The 25,953-nt window shown below is 35.5% G+C and overlaps 2 protein-coding genes, 3 non-coding genes and 2 pseudogenes across 5 annotated transcripts; 2 read left to right on the top strand and 5 right to left on the bottom strand.

The window, feature by feature from the left end:
* Positions 1-2,726: 2,726 nt before the first annotated feature.
* LOC104760077 (uncharacterized) lies at positions 2,727-3,413 on the top strand. The gene has a single exon (XM_087492597.1). It carries the CDS (start codon positions 2,727-2,729, stop codon positions 3,411-3,413), a length of 687 nt encoding a protein of 228 aa, XP_087348723.1.
* A 724-nt stretch (positions 3,414-4,137) lies between these two features.
* On the bottom strand, positions 4,138-4,652 carry LOC147925387 (uncharacterized protein At4g04775-like). Its single transcript, XM_087492596.1, has 3 exons — positions 4,628-4,652; positions 4,402-4,577; positions 4,138-4,332 (listed from the first exon to the last, which is right to left on the bottom strand). Exons 1-3 carry the CDS (start codon positions 4,650-4,652, stop codon positions 4,138-4,140), a joined length of 396 nt encoding a protein of 131 aa, XP_087348722.1.
* Positions 4,653-8,352: 3,700 nt separating this feature from the next.
* LOC147925386 (small nucleolar RNA snoR53Y) lies at positions 8,353-8,428 on the bottom strand. Its single transcript, XR_015585589.1, has one exon. It is a non-coding gene; the product is annotated as a small nucleolar RNA snoR53Y (small nucleolar RNA).
* Positions 8,429-8,625: 197 nt separating this feature from the next.
* Positions 8,626-8,723, bottom strand: LOC147925385 (small nucleolar RNA snoR69Y). Its single transcript, XR_015585515.1, has one exon. It is a non-coding gene; the product is annotated as a small nucleolar RNA snoR69Y (small nucleolar RNA).
* A 67-nt stretch (positions 8,724-8,790) lies between these two features.
* Positions 8,791-8,884, bottom strand: LOC147925384 (small nucleolar RNA snoR69Y). Its single transcript, XR_015585504.1, has one exon. It is a non-coding gene; the product is annotated as a small nucleolar RNA snoR69Y (small nucleolar RNA).
* Positions 8,885-11,791: 2,907 nt separating this feature from the next.
* LOC147925383 (uncharacterized) lies at positions 11,792-12,884 on the top strand (annotated as a pseudogene).
* A 7,735-nt stretch (positions 12,885-20,619) lies between these two features.
* LOC147925382 (uncharacterized) lies at positions 20,620-23,340 on the bottom strand (annotated as a pseudogene).
* Positions 23,341-25,953: the final 2,613 nt, after the last annotated feature.

The following is a 25,953-nucleotide window of genomic DNA, read 5'->3' as shown; positions in this document are numbered from 1 at the left end:
TGTTTAGCATCATAGTTTAGATTAATATTAATTTGTAAGCACTGTACCATCAAATTTAGTGAAAAATAAATTAATTATAAGAAATACAATAAATTATGTAATCAAATATGTGAGAAATTACTTTGTAAATGAAAAATCACAAAAATAATCTCTATTTTTCTAAAAAATAATTGAATACTATTTTTGTAGTTTGAATGTTTAATTTAAATTTTATTTTAAAGAAATAATATGTTCATCAGATGTATCCTTATCTAGTTTCTTAGATAACATATTAGCACCAAGCTGATAGCTAATAAAAGTGTGTAAAGGGGAGATTTAACAGATTTTATCTGTTGTCTATAAAACTAATTAACAAAAGATTCACTTTCACTTTTTTACTAAAATTGTATCAATTTCATGTATTTGCATATAATGGTTTTATAGGAATGTTTCTGTATTTGGTAAACATGTTTTGACTTTTGATATCAATATAATTGATTTGTGGAAAAAAAAGACAGGCCAAAGGGCGAAGCAATTGAAAGCTCTCCAAGGTTTGAGGGCATTCTAATCAAAGCTTTATAAATAAAATAAAAAATAAGTGAAAAGATAATAAATGGAAAATCACATTTTAAATCGAACCAACATAGTTTATCATTTGTCATAAATAATTAAATTAAAATAAATAAATAAATAAACAAGTATTTAAATCGAACCAACATAGTTTAACTATTTCACGTTGATGAATATTACTATTCCGTTATTTTTCGTGGCGGTACAAATATGAAATTTAGTTTTAAGGTTTAAAGTGTTAGTGAAATTATTTTAAAGGTTTATAGTGTTAGTGAAAATATCTCAAGGTTTAAAGTGCTACTCGGTGACACTTTGAAGGTTTAATCTGTAATTTAACCGATAATAAATTATGAGCACCCTTTGAAAAACTTTATGATCTATGTTTCATTTTTTTTTGTTATGGAAAACTAATTATGTAATATTTAATACATTGTGTATTCAACTTGAAATTTTAAGTGATTTGTGTGAAATTTACAAATTCTATGTTATTCAATCATGGATTTTAAAAAGTCTATTAAAATTCATTGTTATTGAACTGATGATTTAAAAATCTACTTTAAAATACACTATTATTCAAAACAGTTTTGTGGATTAGGATTTTAATAGTTTTTAGGATTTTGGAGGATTCCAGAGGATTTGTTATGTTAAAAATACAGAAATATAAATCTCATGGTTTTAGGTGGGATTTGAAAGAATTTTACAGAAAATCATATGAACTTCCCTAAAATCTATCAAAATTCTAAATTTCTTAAATCCCATCAAATTCTCCAAAATCATGGTTTGAATACACCCCCCCTAACATAATATGGAAGTTGTTGACAAGTAATAAAAACATAATATGAAAGTTGTTGAGCAATTTTTTTTTTTCACTATCTGTTGACCAATAATAAAAACATATATGGAAGATCTATAAAATTTATTATATGTAGGAAAATCGGTATATTCATACCCCAGCTAAGGGGGTATGTTGAATTCATACACCAACTATGACACTGAACAAATCCATACATTAACTTAGTTAAAATTCAAATTCGCTGCATCAACTTTAGAAACTGTGTATAAACATACACAGGCCGTAACGGTGTTAAGAAACCGTTAGCGGCTGCTTACGTGGAAGCCACGTAAGAAACGACGCCGTTTTGGTGAGACAAAAGAGAGTGATTCTTTTCGTCAAAACGACGTCGTTTCTATCTTCTTCTTCCTTTTTTCTTATTTTCCCGACTCGGGTTTAGGTTTCTCTTTCCCGACTCATGTTTCTTCTCTTCTTTTCACCAATAAATCAAAATCAATTGGTCAATTGATTCAATTATCAACGATTGTCGACCGTGGAGAGTGTATAAAGTGTTGTTAACCGTATTGTCATCGGAAAATGAGGTAATTTTAATTCAATTTTTAGGGTTTTTATAATTTAGGGATTTTCTTAATTGAGATACTTAGGAGTGTTTATTTAGAAAACCCGATGGATTTTGCGTGTAATTGTGTAGTTTAGATGAGATTGATGTGTGTTCTTAAGTTTGGAACTAGTTTAGCTCTTACAAAAATACCATGAACACCAAGTGTTCGATAATATGTGTAAACGAAATGAATAACCCTCTAATTCTTTTAAGTTTTTTTTTTCAGTTCCGATGAGGATGTCATATTCCAATGCCACAATGGTGGAGAGTTTGGAGTTGTTGATGGGAAAAAAATTACTTATGTTGGAGGATCGGCTCTAACCCTTGAAAGCAAACCAGAAAGTGTTGTGACTAATCTGATGGCGGCATTGGACGATCCTCTTTATGGGCAGAAAATCTGGTATAAGTATCCATTTGAAGATTTTTCAGAGCTGAAGTTAATAAATGAAGGTGATAATTTTCAGAAAATGTGTCTGCTTTGAAGCCCTTCGGAAGACTTGGCTTGCATATTGTCAGCCAATAATTGGCATAGATGGTTGCTTCTTAAAAAACGGTGTGAAAGGACAACTATTGGCAGCTGTAGGAAGAGATGCTAACAATCAGTTCTATCTGGTTGCTTGGGCAGTTGTGCAAACAGAGAACTATGATGCTTGGTTGTGGTTCATTAAGAAGCTGAAAGTTGATTTGAAGCTTGAAGATGGTGATGGATTTAACCTTATCTCTGATAGACAAAAGGGATTGCTCAATGCTGTTGATCAAGAGCTACCAAAGGTGGAACACCGGATGTGTGCACGCCATATCTATGGTAACCTTAGAAGAGTTTATCCAGGTAAAGATTTGCCAAAGAAGTTGTTTTGGGCAGTTGCGAAGAGTTTTAATGCATCAGAGTATAACAAAGCCATTGACGAATTGAAGAAGTTTGATGAAGGAGTGTATGAGGCATTGATGCAAAGGAATCCGCGAAACTGTAGTCGTGCCTTCTTTGGCTGCAAATCCAGTTGTGAAGATATTTCTAATAACTTTTCTGAGTCTTACAACAATGCTATCAACAAAGCACGGGAAATGCCATTAGTGGAGATGTTGGAGACAATAAGAAGACAAACTATGATGCGTATAGATGTGAGGCTTAAAAAAGCAATGAAATGTCAAGGGAAATACACTCTCAAGGTCGCCAACACCATCAAAGAGGAAGAGCTTTTACGAAAGTATTGTCAGGTAATTCCTTGTGGAAATGGGCAGTATGAGGTTCTCGAAAACAAACATGGATTCAAGGTTGATATGAATGCAAAGACATGTGCATGTCGAAGATGGAGTATGATAGGGATCCCTTGCCGCCATGTTTTAAGAGTCATACTGACCAAGAAGCACAATCCTGAAGATTATGTTAACTGTGATTGGTACTTGCATCAACAAATGTCAAGATTTACTCTAAGTCAATCTCAGCAGTTAATGGCATTGGTTTTTGGATAAGATCTCAGGAGCCTAGGATTCAACCACCACCACGAGAAGTTACAAAAAGTCCCAAAAAGACAGAAAAAAGAAAGAAGGGCAAGAATGAGTCTCCAAAGAAGAAGTCAAAAGGAAAAGAAGAACAAGAACAACCGGAGAAGAGAATCAAAGTTTCAAAAGCTGGACGAGATAGTCGTTGTGGCCGGTGTAGTACTGTCGGTCATAATACTAGAAGTTGTCCGGCTCTGGGAGTTGTTGGTAGAAGGTGGAAGAAGAAGAAAACTGGTGAAGAACCAAGCCAAGGACAAAGCCAAGAACCAAGCCAAGAACCAAGCTAAGGACCAAGCCAAGGACTTAGTCAAGCACCAACCCAAGGACCAAGCCATGGAATGGAATGAATGAACTGAATAGAAGGAAGTTAGTTTTTTGTTTTTGTCCGATGAGATTGAAAATTTTTGTGGTAATCTCATGGTAGTTTATGGTTGTAGTTCGGTGAATTTCAAGTTTTTGTTGTACTCAAAACATGGCTTCTATTTTTCATCTAATCAAAACTAATTGAAGTTTTATGTTAATCTTAACATAGTTAACAACAAAAACACTTAACAACTCCATGATTACATGCTTAATCACAACAAAAACACTTAACAACACATTACACAAATATTACATAGTAGACAAAAGCCACAACTAAACCACCACAAACAATCATGTTCTTGAAGCTTCTTAGCTCTTGAATCTCTTTCTCTCAAGAACTCACCACACCTTTGAGCTCTACAATATCTTTTTCACATCTTTCTGCGATTTCTTTGATAGCTTCTACCTCATCTAATCCCTTTGCTAAGCTTCCCACTTCTCTTTCTATTTTGTCAACTACACTTTCAACCTCTTCCATCTCCTCAACCATGCTTATGTCGGTCCACTTAAACAAATGATTCGGATTCTAATACAAAAATACACATTATGAGAAGGTTATGAGAACAATTTTCATATGACCAACTATATTGATTACCTCGTCGGATCCATTAGGACAACAATGAAAGAGTCTTCCAGGATTTTTCATTGTGTTTGAAGTCTTCATTACAGAGAATCGACCACATCTACATTTTCGTGGGATTCCTCTTCCAATCACAGTAAATCTGTCGCTCACTCCTTCAACAATTAACGGATTCACAGTAAATAATCTTTCTATCAAAATACACAACGAAAAGGAAAATTAAAACATTAGGTTTTCGCACCTGAAGAAGCTGAGGATGAAGACATCTTGATCGATTGAGAGAAATTTTGAGAAACCCCAAATCGCGAACACAAAACCTAAACCCGAGTCGGGAAAATAAGAAAAAAGGAAGAAGAAGATAGAAACGACGTCGTTTTGACGAAAAGAATCACTCTCTTTCGTCTCACCAAAACGGCGTCGTTTCTTACGTGGCTTCCACGTAAGCAGCCGCTAACGGTTTCTTAACACCGTTACGGCCTGTGTATGTTTATACACAGTTTCTCAAGTTGATGCAGCGAATTTGAATTTTAACTAAGTTAATGTATGGATTTGTTCAGTGTCATAGTTGGTGTATGAATTCAACATACTCCCTTAGCTGGGGTATAAATATACCGATTTTCTATTATATGTATATGTATGTATACATGTATATAAACGAGTACTGTATATTGATGATGTCGTTAATAATTATAACAATATATATATACATATATATATATATATATATATATATATATATGAAAGTTAATAATTAACGAATAGGACCAGACTTGGGTGGATCAGACATGGAAGGATCATCATGAACTACAAATTGGGAGTAGCAATAACAATAATGGAGTGTCAAGTCCGTTCGGCAAATTCTCCTTTTGTAACCCTTTGATATGCATATTTTATAGCATTCCGGTGTGTCACGGCAGGGCTTGACCAAAACTTCCATTGATCGTCCTATTTGGTATATATATATAATAAACATATTAAAAAAAATTTGAAGGATATTTTAATGATAAATTATATAATTTATCATGTAAATTGTACAACCAAATATTTCAAATTCCCATGAGGATTTCAAATCGAAACAAAAACATATATTTTGTTACAGTCCTGAACAAATAAATGTTTTACCTGAAATTATGGGCAGGAAGATGAGACTAAACACCATTAGTGAAGGCAAGAGAAGAGATAGAAACTTCTTAGTTGCCATTACTTATGTTTTTAGAAGACGCAACAGCTCTTTTCCAGAAAATATTTTAACCTAAAGAGGAAAACAAAACCAGTGTAGAAAAATAAGGTACGAAATCAATTTTAAATGGATCTGTATACGACATCATCAATATTTTAATAACATTTCCTACAAAATCTTACGTATTTTATAAGTAGATTTTACCTGTGTTTTTGATTTATAAGTAGCTAGTTACGTTTGTCCAAAAAAAAAAGTAGCTAGTTACAAGTTGTTTGTCGTTTTTATATGGAAGTTAAATTTTCTCGAGTAATTACAATTATGGTTTAGTAAAAAGAGTTCGAGCTGATACCTAATATATATCAACAATAAATACTTTTTTAGAATATTTATTTACATAAAAAAATGAGTGCAATTAGGGTAAAAATGTGTTTTGCTTTCTTCCTTTGGTTAGATAATATATCTTTATCTTGGTCTTGGTCTTTTTGTATTTCACTTGTTCTCAAAACGACATACTATATATTATAGACGAGAAAGAAAAAAAAAATCAAAATTGGACCAATTCAGATTCATACAAGAAACTCAAAGTCAAGATTATGATCTTCTACATGACAAGTATATATATAAATATACTGACAGTCGTGGTGGTTAATGAATCAAAATCAGCATTCGTTTACTTTAACATTCGCATCATACTACGTTAGTTATCTAAGCTTTGTGCATGTTCTCTACCTAATCTTTGTGCATGTTTTGGACTATCTACAGACGGCCATAAGAGCATCATTATTAGTGATACTCAATATGAGTGTTTTAAATATTTTTTATAATTGATTTATTGTTATTTCAACAAGAATGTCTAAAAGAAAGGATGCAAATGTTTTTATGAAGACACAAAATAAAAAACTGAGATGTCTTAAATTTTAATTTATGATTATTTTTTAGGACATCCAACCTCTCGTTAATCACCAATGGAGGTGGTCTAACTGATTGTTTACCTTCTTTTGTACAAAAAAAAAAAAAAAAAAACCGACTGGTTACTTTATTTCATTATTATTTAAAATTTAAATAAAAACAATTTATTATAAAACGTTTGAATTAATGTACTTAAGATACTTATGCATTTAATCCTTTGTTGACTGCTCAATGACATTCTTATCTGTTTTTTTTTTAAGAAACTTTCTTATATGTTTTGACCACTTGTAGTCAATTTTCAAAAATCTTTCTTATGATTTCTTCTGATCTGTAGTCATTTAGTCACATGCATCTAATTTTTTATATATATGGTCTTCACGTGTACCTAACTATCACACCCATAACTGTTAATTTTGAAGTTTTCAATTCAATTATATCAAGAAAGATGTCTAAAACCCCTGTTATTGCTATCTTCATGGTCTTCCTCGTTCTAGGTTTGATTCACACTTACATATTATGCCGGTTAATATTTTAAAATAAGACTTTATATTACGTATTTTCACATGACTTCTCCTTTATTTGATAGTATTCTTCTTATCATTGCCTTTTATTTTATAACAGAAAATTTGAGATTATGTTAAAATATTTGTATCAGGGCCGCTGGTGGTAAAGGAGACGCAAGGACAAGAACTGTGTCATGAATATATTCATTTACAAGGACCATGTGTAGCCGATTGGTGTGCCACTGTATGCAGTGCGAAGTACAAGAATGGAAAAGGCACGTGCATGCCATCGAGCAAGCAATGCCTCTGCACTTTTAATTGCAGAGTTTGATTTTTCTTTTCTTCTTTCTACATATACAATACATATATATATGCTATTCTCAATTCCAATAAAATAATAAGAATGTTTTCTAGTTTTTATGTGCATGTGAGTTATGATTTCAATTTGGAAGCAACTATATAAATTGGTACATTAGCATATGTGCCATAATTCACTGAAACATATGGGGTTTAGGGGGTTTCAGGATTCAGGGGTGTCGTCCAGAAAATTTACAGCACAAAAAACAATAATTTGTAGGATTCTAATAGAAAATTGAAAATGATAGAATGATGGTAAATATGATCCTATACATTCATATTAAAATCTTAAAACATAAATTCCAAAAACAAAAATGTATGGGGTTCGGTTAACATTGATTACTCTCTTGCTCTTTGCATCACCAATCAAAGTCTTGGCTAATATACCTGACGTTTGCAAATCGCTAAATCGCTAAATACAAGTAAGATTTCAAATTTCACGTTATGTTTGGTTGAAAAAGAAATAGGACGTCAATGGAGTTATTGTAAAACCTAGTACTTCACGGCCTGGAGGTATAGGACGTCAATGGAGTTATTGTTGTGTTCAATAATTATGCTTTTTATAGTTTAATCAATGGTTCTCATCTTCATTTTCTGAATGAAACACAAACTTGTGCCTTGGGTTACATATATTTTCAATTAAGAGAAGAATTAATCTTATAAATGGATTTTGTGAACCGATCGAGGTGAAGAAGACAAAATTAATACAGAACACCTAAAATCAGACGAAATAAAAGATCGCAATGTCTTATCACAGTTTCAATATATTAAGCATAACGCTGGAAAAGTGTCAGTGTGGCATTCGCATTAACATCAAATTCATAAACAAGAATTTATAAGCAAATTTTACACTTATTGACCAGATTAACGACTTAAACATTACTCTCAATTCTGTGTTTGGCCGTGTTCAGTTCTTTTCGTTTCCTCCATGTCAATGTTGTCAATATACAAAGACTTCACTATCACCAAGTAAACTATGAGACATTGTAAAACACACAAAGTAGAAAATTCTTAATAGATTCCCTCAGACACATAACATTGATTCAGTCACCAGACAATCAGTATTAGCATGGTTAATACCATCATAGGGAATCCTTTTAACCTTCAATTAAAAAACAATCATACTCAAAAACAAGAAAAAAACACTCGATAAAAAATAAGCTAAGTTCCCTCAGCAAATCATTAATCATCAAATAAATTTATCAGATATACATTAGCATTAATTTAAAATCATCATAGGGAACAAGATATGCAATATATACAATCAAAAATAACTATACTTAAAGAGTTGGAAAGGCTCAGATAATGTTATAGAAACAGTTATTCTCCTTGACCACAAAAGGCCTCATAATGAGCTGGGATAATATGTTATCATCATCGCCACATCAACCCTAAAATACTAAACACTAAACAATTCTACAAAAACCAATCAAACAAAGATTTGTAATCCAAATCAAGAAGGCTCAGATATATGAATGAACATAGTTCTAGTCCTGGACCACAAAAGGTCTCATAGAGCTGGGATTATATGTTATCATCATCACCTCAATAAACTCCTAATTCGCAAACCAAAACAAGAACAGAGCACAAAACTCGAAACAGAGACCTAAGATTCCAAACAGACTACATCAATGAGACGAGAGACACGAACTTGATAACTCAATTGACTGCTCAAGCTAAGATTTTTATGGAGAAAAGAGATCAAAACCCTGTATGAGAAACGATGGGAGGAGGATTGGAGTTAACAGAAAAGATGATTTATAGAGACGGCAAGAGAAACTAACTAGGGTTTCATATTACGAGCCCTCATTAACCTAAACCTTTTTTTTTATTTTTGGGCTAAAACCTAGTTGGGCTATGTCATGATATGTTAGGCCTATATAAAGCTTACCTGCTTCTTTTAACCAAAATGACAATGTTATGTATTTTTTGCTTTTCCGATAGCACTTAAATTTTATAAAATAAGTGATATTAGTAGAGAAATACATTAATTTTTTTGTTGTTGTACAAGTACTCAACTTTGTTAAATCTTTCATAATAAAGTGTTGGATAATTTTTTGTTTTGCTTTAAGTTTCGTTAAATTTTATTTTAAAGTAGTTATAGTTATATTATGAATACAAATTTTAAAATAATTATATAACTAAAAAAATGAGATTTTTGATAATTATCCTTATTGGTGTGCATTTTTTCAAAAATGTCTCATCATCTATCTATTTTCAAAAATATATCTAGTTAACTCTGAAAAGTTATTTTAATTTTATAAAATACTTTTGGATGTTAAATATACTACTCAGACACTCAATACAAGTAATTATAAGATTTTATAAATATTTTTATAAAATTTTATGACATATTTATAAAATTTTACATGATATTTACAAATTGTTTATAAGGTACTTATAAAATTTGTTATTTGAAATTTCCTGTACATGTAGAATAACTAATACGAAGTTAGGCGTTATACTAAGATTTAGCGGTGAATTTATGCAAAAATTGAAATGAACATATTTTATACACGAACAAAGTTTTGGTTACACGTTGATAAAAAAAAAAAAAGGTTACACAAGATTCATTTTTAAAATAAAATAAACAATTAGACAGAAATTTACACAGTTCTCATCACACATTTCTCCCTACTCTTTCTAATTTGTTGATCAAAATGTATGAGTTATTTTTCATTTCGTTTTATTTATTCTAATGACCTAATGACTCCATGAATCTCTAGATCTCATTTACGTTTTATATATTGGGATCTCACGAAATTTCTACTTTTGCAAGGTCGATGCAGTTCTTCTTTATGTGTAACTCATAGAGGTAAACATTAGGTTGATTGTATTAATCTTTTTAATCATCAGAAAATCCGTTACCACTACATATCATTATTCATATTTAATATTCTAATATTATTATATTTTATTGTTAACAAACTCTTTACATTTTCAAATAAAAAAATCGATTTTAAGTATCTATTTACTAAAATTTAAAAGTGAAAATAAAATGTTTTATTCATATTTTACTCAACTACATGTTTAATTAAGATAATAAATCTATATTATTAATTGGAAAACCGCATAGCAAAATGTCCAAAAAATTACCCGCTTAGCTTTTCTCCATCATTGAATTTCAATTTAACACTCAACTCAGTAGTCGTTACTTTGTCTCGCCAAGTTTATTTATAGATTACAAGATCATCTTCGAAGAACCCTCAAATGTGCCAGATCCCCTTCACTAGACCTATCACCATCAATGTCTTCTATATCCACAAGTTCCCTGGCCGCAACAACAACTCCAACCTTCTAATGACTCTCCTACTCGTGCGACGGCACCCTTAATCCTAAAATTTATATGGACAACCGTAACCTCTTCCTTTCGTAGAGTAAAAGATTGATCATGGCCAATCATAAAAAATTTTCATGCCCACACAAAAATTAGAAACTGTTTTTTTGTTGAAATGTATGTTATCCACAAATTTTGTATATTCAAAAAGGATGAATGCAGACATTGCTAATGTGGTTTTCATGGGATGAATTTTTTATAGGTCGAAAAATATGAAATCATATACGGGACAGACCTATCAAAGTGGGTTTGTCCATCTTGACAATTTAGATACTTTATTTTGTGAAGTTTGATCATTTTGGCAGATTTTGTTCGGTTTGAAAATTCATGGTTTAATCAAAACCTAATTGATTACTTTGGTTTACATTTGATATGGATCTGCCGTCATGTTGATCTCGGTCTGCCATCATATCGATCTGAATTTTACGGTGAAAGCATTATTATTCCAAACAATCATGTATTGGATAAAATCAAACAAATCTAATTGTGAGTTATAAATAGTATAACAAATAATTATATCTATAAATATAACTCTGCACATAATGTGCAGGTCAGAAACTAATGACAATTATGAACATAATAAAAACCCAAAAGGTATTGAGATGGTAAAGAAGTAGAGAATATTGCATCCACACCCACTTTCTCAAACTTTAATAACACATACACCCACTTTCTACTACTACTATACTTTCCCCCTATAAAATTACATCTTACCCCTTCAAACTCACTTCACTCACTTTTAACTCTCTTTTTTCATCTCACAATTTTTACCCACTAATTTTAAAAATTTTCCACACTCTCTCTTTGGTGAAAGTTAAAAAAAAAATCAAACTCCAGTTGTTCTCCTCCATACTTCGTTCCCCTTTTCTCAAACCCTAATTCTCCCACAGTAACAACTTCTTGTTGTTGACGAATCGGTCTCGTCAACCTCCGAGTTCTTCTTGTTGCCGGAATTAAGCGTAAAGGAATCGTAGGCACCATCTTCTCGGATAGAAGTTCGTCAATTTCACCGGAGAGTATTAAAATCACGGCGGTCTCCTCCTTCTCGCAATTCCCGTTGTCGGAATCACCCCCACCATCTTCTTCTCCTTTTAAATTTGGTCAATTTCACCGGAGAGTATGAAAGCTAATCGCCGCATTACTCGTTTCTTCAAACATAACCCAGACCAACCGTCCTCGAGCAATACTCCTTCCATCTCTGCTACCGAGCAACCGTCATATGAATGTGCTGAGGTCGATGAGCGTCTTCCTACTCGTCTATTCGCAACCGACCATTACCCAGACGCAAGGCTCAATGTCTACTCCAGACCTGACATCCTCACTGCAATTTGCAAGGTACTTCGAGGCACAAAACAGATGGAGAGGATTTTGAATTCAAGTTTGGGTTCGCTTTTTAGTCTTAAAATTAGTGAGTGTCCTATATCTTGCAAATTAGTCCACGCTCTCCTCTGTAGACAGCTTCTGTCCAAACAGAAATATGAGATGTGGACTGTGTTTGGTGGATATCCCCTGAGGTTTTCTTTGGTCGAGTTTGGTGGTGTTACTAACTTTCCATGTGGCGAATACCCTGAAGATTACGATCCCAATTACGACCTATGATGACGTCTGTTATTGGGATCAGTTGATTGGCGATGATCGTAAGGCCACTCTAGCTGATGTGCACAAGATTTTCGAAGACCCATCTATAAATGATCCAGATAGAAAGCTCCACCTAGCGCTTCTTCTCATTGTTGATGGTGTACTCATAGCCTCAAGCCAAACACATAGACCAACCTTCAAGTATGTTGAGATGCTTCAAGATATTGATTCTTTCCTAGATTTTCCTTGGGGCAGGGAGTCATTGAAGACAATATCAACCATGAGACCTGACATCAACCCCCCATCAAAACCAGTAGCTAAGAGACCTCGCCTTCAGGACAAGGTATCAAAGGTCGCTAACGCCTTAGATACATTCAAAACACAGTTGCAACAGAAGACCTTCCGATTGCACGGTTTTCCTCTATCCCTTCAACTGCTTGCATATAGGAACATCTATGGGTTACTTGACAAGATTCCAAGCTCCGGTGATGGTCCAACCTTCTTGGATTGGTATTCAGTTGGCCTACCGAAGAATAATCTCCCTCTTACCAACGTGCACTGTGTACGTTCATCCGATGTAAGTTTTTCAACATTATCATACAGATTATCCACCATCCGTATCCACAACCGTTAATATCCACCACACTAATGTTTCATTATTATTCCAACATTCTGTTGCTCCCTATTTCGAAGTTGGTCCACAACAAGTGGGCTGGGGGGAGTGGGATGATGAAGTCAAGGACAAAAAAATTTCTTACTTGGTTTCACAAATTGAGAATGGTTGTATATTCACCAAAAAGATGTGGCCTGGTGGTGATGCTTCTTTGCCTATCATATATGTTCCTGAGAAGAAGGACAACGTTGTTCGCAAGAAGCACATTGTCCCAAGGCGAAGGGAGGTGTCTGCCAAACTTGGCTTAAAAAAACTCCATCCAAACCAATAAGATCATGTTCTACCTGTCTTCCTAAAAGATTCACCGACTCTGACGATATCTCTTTCTCTGATTTCATCATTGATGTGGAGGCAGAGTTTATATCCATTAGGAAAGAGACAAAATCAAGGTTTAAGCAGTTAGAAGATGAGAACAATAAGCTTCGAGCAACGATTAGAGCACTCCGTATGCAAAGGTTTTTCAGACATTCTTTTCGGAAGCCCCTCTGGTTTCGCAAAACACCTAGCGAGAACCTTTCAGCTGACAACCACGGAACTGAAGATGATCAGGGTACATCCGTCCGGACACCACCATCAAATCCTAACAGATCTCCAACCAAAGCAGTTACCTCCCCTGATGATATTCTTACAAGTGGGCACAACGGGAATCAATATGTCCAGCCGTTTTGCAAAACCGTAAGTTTAAATTTTAGTAACTTCCATATGCCTATACTAATCTTCTCACTAACAAATTTCCTTTTTCAGGATGACTCATTAATATTGGAGAAGGACACAAGTCTCAAGCCTATTTACGATATTGACTTCAAGGTTTGCCACCCTGAACCTTTCTCTATTACACTTTACTGTTTTTCTAAAATTCAATTATTAACATTTGCAACAGCTGTCCCCCTTATACGACACTATCAGTAAACCTTCTACAACTGATGATTTATCGGTAAAAATGAAGTTGTTCTTCTATTCCCTAGTTTCCAAATAGTCTCAGATTTTTCACGTCCATTTGTAAACATACATTTTGCACTTTTAGGGAACAAACGCAGATGGTAAATTTACAGAACAGCAAACTGCAACAACACTCCTGCCATATACCACCTTGTTACAGGATTTTATGCAGCACGCAAATGTTACCTCTCATACACCCAATCAAGTTAGTATGGTCCTTTGCTTTCTTCCCTTCTGACTTATTTCAATTTTTTTTTCTAGGTCCCTCTAGTTGGGAGTCCAAAATCCTCTTCTTTTGATATTCCAACTAATGAATCTCATAACAATGTTGCGTCTGTGTTTGTAAACGTCCTGAGTCCAGAGGTTCAAATTAGCATACGTTTCTTTGTTTTCTTCTAATTTTTTTAGACGTTCCTTGCTTTCCTAATAGGATGCAATCATGTATAACAATTTGCAGCAAAGCAACAATTCCTTGCCATCTACTCCACGAGGATCCCATGGAACATCCACCGAGTCGTCCATTCAGCCAGATTCTACTTGCGAACCTCCTACCAATCCTTGTCTTGACTTATGTTTGTATCGCCCAGAGGTAATTTTTTGTTTTTCCAACTTTCCCAAATATCCACAAATCATATATCCACACCACCCTCCGCTATCAATTCTTTGCAACATATCCACCAATCATATATCCACAAATCATATATCCACAACACCCTCCACAAATCATAGTAATTAACTAGTTTCATTATTAGGAAACTGGTGATGAGTCCCCTACTAAGCGCAATGATTCAGAGAGCGATGATACTCAGGTTTAAATCCACCCCTTACCACAATTGACTGTGAAAGATGTTCGCCCTAACTTACAAGTGATTAACTTACAGGATACTGATCGTACAACACCACCCTATGTTGGTCTCAGTGATTCTTCTCCTGCCAGAGCGACGGAAGATAGTGTTCTGTCTGATGGAGTAGCGAAACTTTTTGCTGTAATAGTGGCGATGCCACAAACTTTACGGTCCCATCATCCTGACCTACTTCCATGTGTTGAGAAAGATTTTCTTTCCCTATTCAAAAAAACTCTCAAGTGTGCCCCTAACACGTACTATACAGCCCTTCTTTCCTTCAAACCATTTAATAGTAGCTCCCTTACAATACAGCCCTGCTAACCAAATTTTACTGCAGGAAACACATAACCAAATGTAGATACCCACTAGACAATCATTTTCTCATACAACTTGTGAAGCCGACAAACTGGGTTACCACTTTGGTATGTTTCAGTACATTTGGCGTCATTAATTCCTTTTAATTTCTAAGCGCCATGTTTATATGTTTAAGTCTCCTTTGTTGCAGCACATGGAAGTTTTAGTGTCCTTGTTACAAAAAACTCTTTCACATGTCCTTTCCATAGAACGCTCAATCTTCCTTTCATCATGGCTTGGTAACTACTTACAAGGTAAGTATAAGTCTTTCAGCCTAGCCAAAAAGAAGGAGCAAGTAAAGTGGGACTCCCAGCTTAGTCGATCCATCAGCGGGGATCCGTCTGAGTGGTTTGATCTCTGGAACATGTTGTACACTCCAATGAATTGGGGTGGTTCTCACTGGGTCGGACTAGTCATCAACCTTCCCAATTGGAGTATAGAGATCCTTGACCCCAATATCCCTTTGAACAGCGACGCTGATGTAGCTGCCCACATATCCCCGTTTGTAGAGATGCTACCGTACCTTATTCATAAACTATGCAATGATCCCACTACTCAGTCTCATGGATTCACCCCGTTCACTTGGTCCAGGGTTAAAGATATGTACGTCAACAAAAGATGCGGTGATTGTGGCCCTGTCGCCATGAAGTTCCTGGAAATTCACGCAACAGGGCTGGGCCAGAAACCATGGCTTTGATCACCGACCCCATAGTTGATCAATTCAGGGCACAATATGCGTTTGACATAGTCAAACACTTTGTGGCACCCATTTATGACTAGATGTTAAATGTTAGCTATGTTTTATTCGTACACTAATCCTACGTAACATTACTCTGTCTTTCATTAATCCACCGGTACTCTCACATCTTAGGCTGTATGATTCCGCTTTAGCTGTTTCCTTCATTCTCACTCATATGATATGTAGTTCTCACTATCCATGTCGATAGGAAAATGGACATATTACATCTGGATACAAATTCAGTCGATGGGGTAGCATGGTCTGTCTAGTTTTCAAAATATATCCACGCGTAGTTGACTATATTGTGTAGTTCTGGATACTATCGTGGATACAGATGTGGTTACGAAGACCTATAGTCTAAGTCGAGATAGGTCTAACCACGGTCATGCATCCATGTGGATACACATACAATTATGTCTAACCCCAATCATGCATCCATGTGGATACACATACAATTAGCTTCATGTGTTCAATGAGGCATGGATGGACGCCTTGGTTATGGATTAGGGATTCTCCTTTAAGGGTTGTGGGTTAAGGAATAAGGGTTCATGGCTTAGGGTTTAGGGTTTAGGGTTTAGGGTTTAGGGTTTAGGGTTTAGGGCTTAGGGTTTAGGGTTTAGTGTTTAGGGTTTAGGGTTTAGGGCTTATTATTCACCATTTAGAGTTTATGGATAAGGGTTTATTGTATAGATGTTATGTTTTAGTGGTTTAGAATCTAGGTTTAGGGTTTAATGTCTACTCCTTAGGTTTAGGGGGTTATTTTTTATGGTTAAGTTTTTAGTGCTTGGATTTTGTGTGTTGCAGTGTACCTATATGGACACATTTAACATTATCTTGTACCACTATCCTATTAACACAGTTCACTTTAATTTGATATTAATTCCAATGTTCAAGTATCCACATGGTCAAGTATTAATGGATTGCTATAAACAGACTTTCGAGATTTTGTTATATACCAAAGCATATTTCTTTTTTGGGAAGTTTATTATGACTGACCACGGTTATGCATCCATGTGGATACACATACAATTAGCCTTATGTGTTCAATGACGCATGGATGGACGACATGGTTTTGATTTTGAATAGGAATGCATCAACAATGACTACTTCAAAGAGATTTGTTCGCAATTAAAAGCGAAAGCGAGTTACATCAAACAAAATAGGGATAAGTATTGCTGGTTTTGCCTAGGACGACCTACTCTACCCTTCTTCTTCGGTGGTGATAGTTTATGTTCGGCCATGAATGAACTTAAATCAGTAGATCCCCCATCTACATATGCTAGGGCCCAGCTTTGAGCACTATAACAAGCATGGACAAAATCTGCATAAGCAAATCTCTTGTTATCAACACACACTTCGTAGGGATTGCCGTTTTCTAGACATTTGGAGAAAAAGCAATGGTATATCAAGTGTGGCATTGACCACCACAAGATATATTCAGACTTGTCAAGTCGCACGGTTGAGAGACATTCCTTGGAGTATACAGCATTCAAACCTTGTTTACCAGCAATTAACAAGTTCTTTACCACATCCACACCATCTTCACCCAAAAAAGAGGCAACCTTCTCAAGCAGATCAGATGGCATGTGAATCTCGGTATTGGATGCGACCTGCGAAGAATTGGTCGGATTGTTACAGAAAAAAAAACGTTTTAAGATTCTTACTCTCAAGGAAAGTAAATGATGACATGAAGTAAAACGAATTTTACTCTTACAGCCACTTCATGATGCTGAGTATTTTCCATCAGCGACAACAACTTCTCTACCAACTGTCTATGTGGCGTAAAAAGGTTCATACCCTTTATGTAGGGTGACAATCTTTGTTAAGGTTCTGCAAGAGGTCTACTTACAATTAAGGCACACAACTCTATCCATGTGGATACCCAATTTTTTTTTTTCAAATGGGCGATGTTTAAAAAGTTAGGTAAGATAAGAAAAGAAAAGATGGATGAGGAAAATGGAAGACTAATGCGACCCACTCTACTGTTGAAATCCCTGGGAAAATGTACTATTTAGCTTTTAGGATGCACTGATGTTGATGTTTCAAGTGTTTCAAATTTCCCAACATTACAACGCCTTAACGCGATGTGATGTGTTGGCGATGTGATGTGACAATTGTGGGCCCGCGATAAAGAGAGAACTGTCGTTTCCTTTGGACTTCTTGGTGTATTAGGTGCATTTATAAGATGCTAAAACCTACTGAATTCTCCACTTTTAAAACCCTTTACAAACGAAGTAGATAAGGTATGTGTGGTTGCGAGGATACTATGTCCACGTGTTTTTAATATCTCTTATTCTCTTTAATTTTGTATGTAAGGAAAGCAAAGTTTGCTTATAAAAGTCTGTTCTAGTGTTCGCCCTACGAACAAGTGACGGAAGAAAATGTTTCCGAAATACAAACTTGTAAAACATGTTCCACTTTTGCCGTAAACCAGACATTACTATCGCCCCCATAGCGCTTTGACCCGTAGGACTGACCGTGAACCAGATCCAGAGGAAGTTTGGATATGGATGTATACTGGAATTTCAAGAGGAAGTATAGGTTTGGAGAGGCTGACAAGATGGCAGACACTTTGATATACCACATTTACATCATGGAACCCCAGAAGAAGAGCACTTACGAGAAAACCTGGCATTTTGAAGATTTCCCAGAGTGCATGTGGATGCACGACAGCCTTGATGAATACAACGGGAGAGATGCATGGAGTGTATCTATTTTTACCTTTCTAGAGATATAATGTATTTGTCTTAGTTTATTGGAGAGTTGGTAATGTTTGATCCTGCTGGAAGTTTATGGTGAAACTTTCAAGCTGTTTCTCCATTGTTAAAACTTTGTTTGTTTTGCTATGTTTTTGGGTTACAAGATCACCTTCGGGTTGTTATGTATCGTACTTTGCTTTTCTGAGTTTCCAATTAGTTTTCACTTCTTTTCCTACTTTGGATTCATGTATTTCCACCTATTCGGCTACTTTTGATTCGTGAGTTTTTCCAGTTTAATAAAGTGGAGGATCCTTCAGATGTATATATATTGTTCAGTAGTGGGTTATGAAGTGAGATGAGTATCTATAAGTTTTTTCCACGAAATAGTGACTATACGAGCGTAGATATCTTGGATATACCAAATACATCTGATGAAAAATACAAAATTATAGTAAAACAACTTAAGGTTTCAACAGATGAGTATCTATAAGTTCTGTCCACAAAATAGTGACCATAAGAGCGTAGATATCTTGGATATACCAAATACATCTGATGAAAAATACAAAATTATAGTAAAACAACATAAGGGTTCAACAGATGAAAAATATAATATGTGTATATAACCTAACATTAGGTATCCATAGGAGTTTGTTTATGTGGTTAGCCAAAAAAACTGCATAAATGACATTACACAAGAGGTGTCCACTAGTTTATACCAACTCTCAGTGCCGTCCAGGTATCCACTAGATTGCGTCGGCGATTAATCATCGAGAATACCAACTCTCAGTTTACACCAGTCAATCGGAGGAGGAGCTTTACACAGTTCGATTTCCGCCGCCGCAAGCTCTCTCGTCTCCTCCAACCTCTTGTGCTCTGCCTCGAGGTCCACCAGTTCTTGCCCCAAAATTTGATTCAGTTGGGAGAGTTGGGCATCAATTAGTTCAACTTGATGGGCGAGGACGGTAAACTCCTCCTTCTTCTTCATATGATCATTCATCATATTAATGATTGCTTTGAATCGTTCCCTTGTCTCTGCCTCTACCACTGCCCTCGTCCTACTAAACGCCTCAGACATTACCTCAAGTGCTTCCTCTTCCCACTCGGAATCTGGATTTTCCTTTGGACGTTTGGTGGAAGGCTCTCCGGCAATGTCTTCCTTCTAATTTGACTTACGTTTCCCCCTTGAGGAACTCTCTCCGGCCATAGTTTGAATCTGAAAAAGAAAAGCAAAGAAGAAGAATATGTTCATTATGTTAAACATCTTCAAAAGGAGAAAAGCATAGAACTCTCGGACCGTAAACAGATGAAGAAAATAAATGCCGTCTCAAGTTTAGAGAAGCAGATTGCCTACAGAAGTCGGAGTTAAGATGAAGATGGTGAAGATGTTTAACATAACCGATGATATCCATTAAGTAATGAGAGGATTTTTATAGGCGCGATGATCGAAGAAGAATATGAAGAGACAACAAATATCCAAACGACACAACTAATGTACAAAGAACCAAACGATAGTATTAACTTACAGAGAACCAAACGATACAGTGAACTTTAAGAAATCTTAACGATACCTCTTTTCGTCCCAGTTATGTCGTTTCATTTGTTCGTGGAAAAATTTCGAATTGGTTTTAACATATTATTCTCATTTTAATAACATCTACGCCCTACCTCTGCTCGGAAAACATTGTTTTTGGATAATACCATGTGGATATAGTTCGTCATACAAACCAAACAACACACCAATTCCGCATATTTAACAAATAAAAACACACAAAAACAAACAACAAATAATAACCGTCAATTTATACTTGGTCTGGCAATTACTTTCCAAAAAATAATAAGGTTCAACACACCAATCTAAATTAAATATCCTACCCATATCGAATTTGTTTTGTTTTTTAAGTATCCACAAAGCTGGTCAACAATGGATACTTTAAACACCCAAAAAATGGTCCCATGTATCCCAAAAAAAAAACCTTACATAGGCCAAACCTATATCCACTCAACCAATAATATAGTGGACTGCTAACGTTGAGAAAGTTTTAACTACCAGCCACACATAACAAAAGAGTAACAAAAGAGAACAAAAGAGTGATATTCTCTCCACAATATTTTGACATCGATCACGGCAACGGGTTGGAACAGCTGCTCTTGTTGTGTCCAGACTGTTTGCATCTTCCACACCTATTAACCTTCGTTTTCCCTCCTCCTATTTTCTGTCAATATTCAACAAAATACAATGTTAAAGACCCACCATAACAACTTCAACCATATCGAATTTAAATACTCGAGGAGAACCAATCTTAGAGGATATTCCCCAATCGATGGAATCCTCAACTCTTTCGGCCTGCCAGAATGTCTACGTGCCTTTGGTGGATACAACACCCGGTTCTTAATCTCAGCAGGTATATCTACATCAAATATCTCAGGATTAATAACCCCTTCATATGTTCCTCTCCACTGCTGCGTCTTATAATAATCAGCAACAAAGCTATCATACGGTATGCCTTGTGTGTTCGCTGCTAACAAGGCGTGACCGCATAGGATTTTGACCCGATCATATTGTTTACAGATACACTGTTTCATATCAAGCAGCACATGATGCTTCCCATTAAGCAACTCAACAACTTCATAACCCCAACTAGAGATAGCACCTATTCTACTATCACTAACAGATCCCAAATTCTTCTGAATCTATTTATCAACTTCTGGTGGTGTCATTCCTTTGTGCTTCTCAGCCTTCTTTCTCCTTGCATTAAACCATCTTGTTAGCATAGCTCGAATGAACTTCAACAGCTCAATAATTTGTGAACCTCGAGCTTTTCCTAAAGCTTTATTCAAAGTCTCTGCAATGTTTGAAGTCATTAGATTATAACGTTCTCCCTGGAAATATGCCCTACTCCAGTGTGCAGCTCCTATCTTATCCAAATATGCGGAACATTTGGGGTTCTTCGCTTTGATCTGTCTATATATCTCTTGATACCCAATTACCTTGTAGGCAAATGCAGCATTGGTGACCATTTTCGCAAGCCCTTTATTATGGAACCTAGCATTAACATTCCAAGCCAGGTGGACAATGCATGCTCCATGATGTACCAACGGAAAAACTTTCTTCTTAGATATGTAGCTCGATCCGTTTCTATCTGAAATAATTGTAAGACTTTTACTGTCTGCAATTATCCGCTCCAGCTTTTCAAAAAACCATGTCCAAGCATCGTCGTTTTCACTGTCTACGACTGCAAAAGCTAGTGGAAAAACCTGGAAATTTGCAAATCTTGTCCAGAAGCTGTCAGTAGCACACCATTGTACTTCCCATTTATATGTGTCCCATCAACAACAATAATACGACGTAGCTTACGAAACCCCTGAATAGATGCACCAAAAGCCAGAAACATATACAAAAACCTCTCTCTTCCATCTTCTAACACTTCCGACTTAATATCTGTCACCGTCCCTGGGTTTGCTTGTTCCAATGTATACAAATAAGCAGCCAGATCTTCATAAGATTCATCGTCTGAACCAAAAATACCCTCCATAGCTTTTTTTTTGCTCTCCAACACTTACTGTCTGATGCAGCCAGCCTCAGATCCTCAAGAATCATCTGTTGTAGATCCAATGGAGATGGACCTTTTGTTGGATCACAAAACTTTGCCTTGTAAACAGCTGCGATCACCTTAGATGTAGCTTTTTTCAAATAATTCCTCCTTGTCTCTATTGGACAAGTGTGCTCCAAATTAGCTTTCCTTATCTCATAGTATCCACACTCTTTCATTTCATTGGCTAGTATTCTCCAATCACATCTCTCAAAAGAACAACTCAGTACAAACGAATCTTTCTTCGTTGTAGTTTGTGTAAAATGGAACATATTCTTGATAGCATATATAGCTATAACAATCTGGCAGTCCTCTTTGTTAGCGAAAATTTTCCCTTTGTAAATCCCTTTACCATCATCATCAATGTCAAGATCAGGTATCTCCTCCCTATCATATTCAATGTTGTCAAGCAAAGGAGGAATATCAAACTCCTCGTCATCAATATCCTCTAGATTCCTTGTATCCATAATGGGTACACTACCCTGTCCACGATCTTCTGTCCAAACAGACCCCCTTCCTTCATCAACGGGTCCACTCCTCTGACCACCTCCGTTACCTATCCACGGTTGGCCCATTAGCTTCGTCTTTTCTTCCTCCTTAACTGGAACCCCACCATTCAAAATCATTGTATGATCAAAGCAAGAATTTGTACTACACATAACCTCCACAACATCCACTCGCCCAAACTGATCACCTATGAAATTTCCCCAAAACTCTTTATCATACGATTTCGGTGTTACTGTCATCTCGCTCAAATTTACTCCATCTTCCTCCACACACTCATCAAAACTCTCTTCTCCAGACACGACTTTCTCTTCAGCAGAATGAGTATTATCTTGTTCTGCGCCGGAATCATCTCCAATCGAACCATCGATAACGTATCTTCTCTCGTCCTCTAATTTCCTTTCAATCTCAGCTACCCCTGCCACAAAATTCCTCATCTACAGGTGTCGACTCAACAGCAAATGTCTTTGACCCGACAGTTGAAGCCTTACCAAAAATATCCTCCCCAACACCGCTATTACTTTTAGTAGATGATAATCCATATGTCCGCTTAACACACCCATCGCCTGAAGGTTCTCTGTCTGGTACCGGAAAATCTTCCTCCGAATTAGCTCGTTTCTTAGACTCTTCAAAAGTCGCAAACAGATTTAACCCTCGATTAGTACCCAACATTATCTTGTACTGGTCAAGACCTAGGTTCGTTGTCACCATAACCGGTGGAGTCTTCACTGCAGTCATGAATTCCATATACGTCGGGATGCAGTAACTTAATTTCGCCTTTTGTGGACCAATCCAAATTCTTGGATAACAACCTCTTCTAGTTCGCATAAACTTGTTGTAGCTTTTAGTGGAACAACCCTCGTAAGAAGTTTGTTGTCTACTTTAAATTCCCAAATTCCTTCATCAGAGCAGCTCAAATTGCCGGATATCACAACACGAATCCCAGGTATTCCGACCTGCACAAACAAACAAAACAAGTTCGACAACCAAACCATGGTCAGAAAGATCCAAAATGTTTGTCCATCCACAGAGTTTCGAATCTAGACAACCAATCCACCAGAAACCAACCTGTGCAGCCATGTGTTCCTTTTGGGGGGTTGTAAAACCCTAATCACTTATCTCCCAGAAACAGAGAGTATTATTCTTTTTGTTTAAATATTAAGTCCCTTCTTTTCTGACAATCAGAATGGCCATGAATAATTACCACAACAGTAATTTTTTGTGTCTCAAAATATAGGACAAGGGCAAACTTGTCTCAGTTTTATCCAAACTCACCCAAAACACCCCAAAAAGTACACCACACTCAAGAAGTAGGTGTGGCTGCAAGGGAGTTTGGCAAAAGTGGGTCTATGTGCAATTCTCCCAAAGAAGTATAACCCTACATAATACGCATATCAGTTTTTCGTTTCATGATATCATAGGCTTGTTAACATTTACCCGTAATGATTAGTATTTTATATTTTTATCAATTATTATTATTAATTTGTTTTAAAACTTATATTCTTAATGTAATTAAATACTCTTCATGATCATGATCAGAAAGTTGTTTAATTAATTGACATGGACTTTAAATCTATATATAATAGCAATTTCAATAAATGCCACCAAAAGCTATGTTTCTTCAACCTTTTGGATCATTTCCAAAAAAAATTGTAAAAAAATTAAATTGTGTGGTTTACAAAAAGTTTCGACTGTTCACTGTAACGGTTTTTTTTTTGTAAAGTTGTAATTGTTCATTGTAGCGTTGTGATTATTCGAGTATTCGTATCTTTTAAAAAATATATATATATATATATATATTTGTCTGTTTGAAGAGTTTTTATTTTTTTTTCCATGATACAAAATAATATAAATTTCAATTTCAACGGTTTTTACAGCTTTTTAAATTATTCTCTAGCATTCATTCTTTTAAAAGTAAAGAAATTTCTCCAATTCTTGATTTAACAAAAGATTTTTGGAATGATGAATCTAATTTACAATTTTTAGTTAATTTTAAATATAAAAATTAAATGAAAATACCTAGAGTTTTTTTCCAAGAGTTAGATTAATTATATAGTGAGTTTTTGGATTTGACTTTTCAATATGGTAATAAAGATGTCTTCTATTAAAAATCAGTTTATATGAGTTATTATGTATAATCAAGTGCACACATAACATTTGCGATTTTTCATGGTACCATTTCTTAAAATTTTTGTTTTTAATTGTTTTTTTTTAAATTTAAACAGTTGTATCTATTCATTATAGAGTTGTGTCTTTTCACTATATTTTATTTATATTTTTTCATCAAAACTTTTCGTTCTAATAGGTGTGCCTCAAAACTTTTAGATGCATAAACATGTTATTTTAGCATTTGCATCAAAAGGTTGTCTTCAGGTATTGGAGTAGAGATGGACAATAAGATAAATGGATTTGGAGGATATTGGAGCAAATGAAGAAGTATTGGAGAAAAGTGAGAAGTTGAAGATTTGAGCAGGAGCGGTCCCAACCTTCGGCCACACAGAAACTGAATGGTCACAGAGGGGAGCATCATCTCGCAAGTGATGACCGAAGGAGTGCAACGACGGATGATTGAGGATTTGGACGGAAAGGCCTGGTTGAAGCCTTTTACCATGACCAGACCGAAGTGTTCGTTTGGTCATTACATTCGGTCAACCAAATGATCGCAAGCGTCAAGGAATGGAAAAGATGAGCAGCGACCCCTTCGGTCAGAGGCTGACCAAAGGAGCCTTTCGTTCACACCCGTTCGGGCGATCACTAGCCGAAGGAAGCCAATCCCCTATACTATCCATTTTTTAACCCGATTCAGACCCGGTTTGTCTCGAGTCGATATGCTTTGTCTTTTTCTTATAAATACACTAAACCTATTATAGAGAGATATTATCTTCTGTTTTAGCAATTTTTACGGTTCTTAAGCTTGTTTATTTTCAGTTTGGTTAATCCTTTATTTATTTTAAGTTATTAATAGTGATTTCTCTTTTATTTTCTTTAATCTACAATCTCTAACTATGATTATCAAATGATCAACCCTCAACATTTGTGTGATCATAACCATGAGTGAGTAGATCCTTTTAAAAGGATCAACCCTCAACCCTCAAACTCTTTGCATTCTTAGCCAATGAAAATTGATGATTAGGATGTTTAGTGGTACTTAGACTTGATTATAATGCATGCTTATCTGGTGATTGCCTTTGAAAATTGTTGATGATTACTTAATTTGCATAGAATCTTTATCATGGAAGTGAAGTGATTTACATAAGGGTTCTTAGCCTTCGGATTGTTATTGATTGTTTTCTTAGATATTCTAGGATTGATTAGCTATCTCCCAAGTCAATAACCTTGTCCAAGGTCGTTTGTTAGTGT

Source organism: Camelina sativa, chromosome 16, assembly GCF_030686135.1.
Source record: "Camelina sativa cultivar CO46 ecotype springtype chromosome 16, ASM3068613v1".
In the NCBI taxonomy this organism is placed as follows: domain Eukaryota; kingdom Viridiplantae; phylum Streptophyta; class Magnoliopsida; order Brassicales; family Brassicaceae; genus Camelina; species Camelina sativa.
The sequence above is the reverse complement of the archived record's forward strand: the minus strand, read 5'-3'. Positions and strand labels throughout refer to the sequence as shown.

What these genes read in the sequence shown, in the direction of transcription:
- LOC147925387 (XM_087492596.1), bottom strand. Translation starts at nt 4,652, where the DNA reads ATGTCTTCATCCTCAGCTTCTTCAG. An exon ending in TTCATCCTCAGCTTCTTCAG is followed by an intron (nt 4,578 to 4,627) that starts GTGCGAAAACCT and finishes GTATTTTGATAG; the next exon opens with AAAGATTATTTACTGTGAAT. An exon ending in GTCCTAATGGATCCGACGAG is followed by an intron (nt 4,333 to 4,401) that starts GTAATCAATATA and finishes TTTTTGTATTAG; the next exon opens with AATCCGAATCATTTGTTTAA.
- LOC104760077 (XM_087492597.1), top strand. Translation starts at nt 2,727, where the DNA reads ATGTGTGCACGCCATATCTATGGTAACCTTAGAAGAGTTTATCCAGGT.